Source organism: Lissotriton helveticus, chromosome 6 (assembly GCF_964261635.1).
Source record: "Lissotriton helveticus chromosome 6, aLisHel1.1, whole genome shotgun sequence".
Lineage (NCBI taxonomy): Eukaryota > Metazoa > Chordata > Amphibia > Caudata > Salamandridae > Lissotriton > Lissotriton helveticus.
In genome coordinates, this window is record NC_136067.1 from 1,906,556,549 (window position 1) to 1,906,562,548 (window position 6,000).

General features: G+C 42.3%; 1 protein-coding gene across 1 annotated transcript in view; it reads right to left on the reverse strand.

The window, feature by feature from the left end:
• LOC144762928 (calpain-13-like) overlaps window positions 1-330 on the reverse strand; it is a 441,560-nt gene extending 441,230 nt beyond the window's left edge. The window contains exon 1 of the mRNA XM_078648230.1: window positions 73-330. Coding sequence (XP_078504356.1) covers window positions 73-324 — 252 coding nt within the window. The 5' untranslated portion in view covers window positions 325-330. The remainder of the gene's footprint in view (window positions 1-72) is intronic.
• Between the last annotated feature and the right edge of the window lie 5,670 nt (window positions 331-6,000).

Genomic DNA, 6,000 nt, shown 5'->3' on the forward strand with positions numbered 1-6,000 from the left:
ACATATACATCATGCGATGGACGTCAGAACTCATTAGGTTGAATTCCGAGCACAAACTGAGGAACCACTCACCCCTGGTCTCTTCCATTGTATAACCCGACGGCTGTCATTGGAGAGTAGATTGGATATCAATTTTGGACCAATGGAGCTGTCCCCTGCTGGGAAAGTGTCATCTTCAAAGAGCAGCCCATTCCTAAGGTGATACTCTCTCAGGTACTCAAAGTCCTGCTCATTGAACTTCTTAGGGTTCTCCAGGGACCCCAGTCTTCTATTGGTTTGCTGTCCTTGTGCTCTGCTGTGATTGGCTCCCGGGTTTGGCATCATGTCCCTTGCCTGTGGGAAAACGAGATGCAAAGTTAACTTTTGCTTGAGTACACTATTGGTAAAATGCATGCAACCACACTGAGATACTGAAAATGTCCACAGATCAGTTGTTGCCGAAGCTCAGAAATGGAAGTAGCTACAATAGTAAGTATAAAATGTTACATTTGATTACTCCCTGCGATAAGTTTTGTTCATATTAAGAAGGAGTGTACTATTGCTTTGTTTTAGAGAGAACAAGCGGATTATTTTCACATGAGATGTAACATGTATAATAATAACAATTAGATCTTTGTTCACATGGGCCCTGATTCACAAAGCTTTTGTGTACTTAGGTTGAGCTTAAGTACCCAGATGTGCCACTTCTAGGGACAAATTCCAGAACGTGACTCGCAGAATCAAGACCCTACACCCATACCGACTAGAGTATGTTTAGATTAGAGGTTAGAACCTAGGTGTCCACCAAGGAGTCGCAGAGGAGGAAACCACTGGGACGATAGCAAACACTCACAAAGTTGTAACCTGCTGCCAAAGCCATATGTGCAACGTGTTATGTTATGTTAATTTCGATTTATATAGCGCCAAATCACCGACAGGTCTCTTAGCGCTTGCTTTGGGAACCCGTCCTGGCTTTCCCTGCGAGATAACCCCTACTGGGCATCCCCAAGGTGAAGACCAGGCATCCCATCGCAGTGGGGCCATAGTGGAGATTAAGCAAGCTATTGCCCAGAGTTGCAGAGTGTGAGAACCCATGATTCGAGTAGGCACCGAGGTGAGAATTATCGAGTCCGTGGACCCTGCCGCGTCGGGAATTGAACCCTGGTCCCGGGTCTGATCTCTGCATCAGGGTCTGCCTCCTCTAACCAATGAGCCACACTTCTCCACTCCAACGTGACTGGTTAAAGTTTAATGTAGAAATATCCAAACACCACCATATTTAGGAAATGTTTTCCAGGTGAAGAAAAAGAATGGCTGGATTCTCCAAAGGAAGATTTTGCACAGGTGTGTCTGGGAAGGTGATAAAAGAGTTACAGGTGAGGGAACAAAAGCTTCTCCCGCTCAACCTCCTCTATGGATGTTTGCTCACAGCTACTGCAGAAACGTCTGAGAAGATCTACATCAAGGTTAGCATAAAACCACAACTGAACTCAAAATGTCGCCTTTTTTGGTCTATTCAGTACTACGTGAAATATATGCATTCCAAAAAGATGTTGGACAGACTTCAAAGTGTTAAATAAATTCATTAGTTTAGCACTTGAATGTGGGGAAAAAAAATCGGACTAAAAGAGGAAACAATTGTTCCCTTTGCCCAATGCAGGGCCAATGGATGATCTAATGTGCTGGCAGCAAGCAAAAAATAATATTGTGACGGCCATTCCAGGACTTCAGGTACCAAAAGCTGCACCCTGGAAGAACACCGAGTATATTGACAGGGCCCAAAAGACAAATATTGCCCTCTAAAATCAAGCATGTCTGCTGCTTCTCAAATTTTCTTTGTTTCTATTCTTTTTTTCAATCATGTTGCTACCAGATTGCTTGAGAGGTTTCTTTTAAGAAAGACTTTCGATCAACCAAAAAAGTCTTGAGTTAACACTGTGGTTGCACAGATCTCAGCAATAGCGATGGCCAGAGCAAGTTATTTATTTTCATGATTCATGAAGCATTTCTCAAGTGGTGTTGTGTGCATGTCACAGCGAGCCCTTCACCTCTTTGGTAGATCTGTTATCTTTGTGCAGTTTTGCAATTAGCACTCTTCTCGGCTGTTGAAGAGCAAGATATGTAGCAGTATATGAAAATAAGCCTTATCAGGGAAGGAGAGGGCAGTGAAAATGAATCAAACTAATCAGAGGCAAGTATGAGTCAAGCAGGAAGATAAGTGGCATATTTTTTTTCAAACAATCTTCAACAATGACAGTTTCTGTGAGTTTTACGTGGAATTGGGGTAAAAATGTACTGCTTCCAATGTGCACTATTCGCAGCAAAAAAAAAGAAACACACAAATCTTTGCCCCGGGCTAAGTTGCATCAACACCTCACGACTAATCACTGCCAATGATAAATTAAAACTTTTTTACCCCCTCCTCCCTGTACTCTGCACTGCTCCTGGCACTCACCGCTCCCACCTTGAACTATGCGTTCCTCAGTGCCTCCTGTGCCCACGCACACCTTTACAGTACACTATGCGCCCCCTCTTTCGGAGTTCCAAACAAGCTGTTCCTTTAAATATTGACAAGGTGTTCAACAAGGTTCAGTATTATGCAAAGCGTGTACGTACAGGGTTTGCAGCAGCTGTGTAAGCTTTCCTAACACAAAGAACTCTTACCGGGCAAGTGGCAGCAGCGCACGGGCACTCACACTCCTAGTTCAAGATGGACTCTGTGATAGACCTGACCATCTGCTAACTCTTCCGTGTGTGACCCAACTTTGCAAATATATTTCAATATCGAATTTAATCTTCAGATTTTTAATACCAACTGCCCGGTTCCACATGCTCTTGCATGTAAAGTTTTTTTTCCTACAGCTAACACAAATGTACCTTAATGTGAACACTACAATTCCTTCATAAAGTTATCAAACGTTTAGATTTATATTTACTGTTTCTCAATGTAGCACAAGAAACTCAAAAAAGAGGTTATGCCCAAATCACCCTCCTATACATGAGCAAGGGGCATCCAAGATGTATATAAACAAAAAGAAATACAGAGGGATCGATTAACCATTTATTTGCATACAAGGTACAACAAATTACCCTGATGTTCAATATAATATTTGCATATCCTATATATCCATAAGTAAAGAAAAAATATATGTGTCAAAAGATGGGGTAGGGCACCAATCAACATAAATGTATATATACACTTGATAAAGGATAAACAAAGGCAAAACACTCTAAATCACATTCATGTCTATATACAATACATAATACATTATATACACCACATATAAAACATCTACAATACATACATGAACCAAAAAAGGTTTTATACAACAAAAACATATATATATGCATACCCTAAGTAAGCAACAAAATCCCACAGTGTATACTCCTAACTCAAAGTAATACACTCAGAGGAAGTCTTCACAGCGCCAAAAGTGAAACACCCCTAACTAATCATTTTTAAAGGGCGCTTAGATCTTATTTTGGACCAACTCAATATTTAAGGGACTCCTCATCAAAGGTGACGACGCAGTCGCGGTCGCGTTTCAGCCAATCATTTCTATAGTTTTATCAGGACAAGGGTATAGGGTCACTGCTATAGCAGTGAGGGCAGCACTCTCCAATCCCTGAATTACAGGGAAAGGTCACCACGGCCACTCAATCCATTGGTTCACTCTATGTCTGGAAGGACGCAGTGCCCACTACAACATCCACAGAGCCACTCCTCAATTGTTAATTATTACAAGTATCGCGGCTCTCCTTCTCCTCTCAAGGGGATCCCTGTAACTTAATCCAGGTCCTCAGTCCACACGAGCAACCTCCGTCCCAACATAGCAGTCTCAATGTAGGCTTATTCTTGGCTGCTTATCCCCTTTCTGCGTTATAAATACCAATAAAAATCACTTAACAGCACTGGCTGTGCTTCTGTTATAATTATATCAACATTCACCACTAATTGTCTCTGTTTTCACTAATAGCCCTATGTGCAAGTCACATGCAGATCAACAACCAGGCCCATTGGCTTTGAAGGTGGTTCTTTTGCTATTTATTATATATAATCGACTCCCAGCATCCTCTGTTGTAATTAATGCTGCCCACAATAGAAGGTGTGGGGTGTGCAGCTGCTCTTCAATTGCTGTTCTCCAATGCATGATTTTGACCCATTTTTTCTGGACTTCAAAGTCACTTCAAAGCTTTCTAGCCCCCATCAGTTCTACAATCTATCCACTCTCGAGCACTCTCAACCTCTGCTGCTTTAAGTCGTTCAAGGATGTCTCCACTGAACCTCAGATTTTGAGTGCTATTAGTGCTGGCGAATGAACCCATTGCAGCCCTCTACGCCCTCCAATTGTTTTAAATAAAAAAGAAAACTAAAAGTGCATTTGTTGTGATTTTGGTACAGCATTGTCCCAACACCATAAAACAACAAGCCACATTTCAGACAACTTTTGCATCAAGCTGGAGGGGTGGGGATGTACACAGAAACATATCCCTTATGTACATATGTAATGCACAGTCCTGTTAAAACCGGGCTGCAGCAACCAGGATGTAACAGGGTTGGGGAGACAAACAAAGGGAGCGGTGCATTTTAGAATGTGGTTTTGAATATTTACAGTAAACATGTTTACTTTTAGGGGCATAGCAAGAGGAAGAGATTGAGCTAAAACAACGCTCATTGGCTCCAATACTAAAGCCACGATTATAAAAGAATTCTGCAAGCTACTAGGGCGAGTGACACTCTAGCCCACACTTCTGCGGCTCAGGAGTGGGATACTGTGTTTTCATAGCAAAAACCACAGTGAATAGAAATTACAATGATTCTCATCGACTTTGACCAAGGATTGGATTCACTGCCTGGTTTAAAGCATTCTCGAATTACAATGGCAGAACTTCATTTCAAGATTGTGCAAAAACAATTCCGCACATAGAAGAGGTAAATGTATAAAACCACAGGAGCAGAAAATAAAGCTTTGTGGAGAATACTGCTGTCATGTTAGGACAAATGGATTGATAGTCAATAAATCCTGACTTGCCCAGACACTGATCTCTGTAACCTGCATTTCGCGTCCGCTTGGTTTGCAGGGGTCTTGCCTGCCAGTTGTATGGGGATAGCTGCACTGGCAACTGTAGTGGTTGGTTTTGCTTCACCATTGTGTACCAGAAGGAATCCATGGCGAGTAGTTGCTTGTGAGTACGCTGAATATGTAGCCATTGGGATCACCTGGACACGTGATCCAGAGGAAGTGTTAGAATAAATGTAATTTTATCTCTTACTTCTGCTACTTACCCATTTATACCTCTTACTGTACTGGGCCCTCTACAGTTAGATGGACCACAGCACTACCCTTAATGCAGAGGCAGGAATTAGCATATCCAAAACATAACGTTAGCCTCCTAATGAGGACCATTATTTGGTGACTAACTCACAAGTTTAAAATAAGGTTCAAATACACCACTCAGGACCAAGCCATAAAAATAAAGTAGTGCAATGAGAAGACCCCATCACCTAAAGAAGTTAAGTCTAACTAAAATTATGCACACTAGGAGCTCTGTTATAGCAACACAGAATAAAAGAAGCCGAATTTGATACGCTGAAAAGGTTCTCCGACTCTCCCTGTAATGCATTTAGATCTAAATGGAAAAATAGCACAGTTCAATGATAGAACATCAGGACACAATAATGGTCTCAGACAATTATTATAGTTGGTTATTGTAGTAATGTTCCAAAATCAATACAGAAAAGCAATCTTTAAGCATTTCATTCAGGAACATTACAGCATGTAGTACAAGACTACACATCTAGGGGCCTATTATGATTGCGGTTTTCCCGCATCCTCTGGGCCGGCGGAAGCCACCGCCGGCCCGGAGGATGCAGGAAAACCGCCGCGGAGCCTCGAAAGACCCACCGCCATATTAGGATGGCTGGTGGGTCTGGCATTCCGTCCGCAGCTTTTCCGCCGCGGTCGCCTTCCGACCGCGGCAGAAAAGCTTTAACATGGCTGGCGGTGTCTATCAGACACC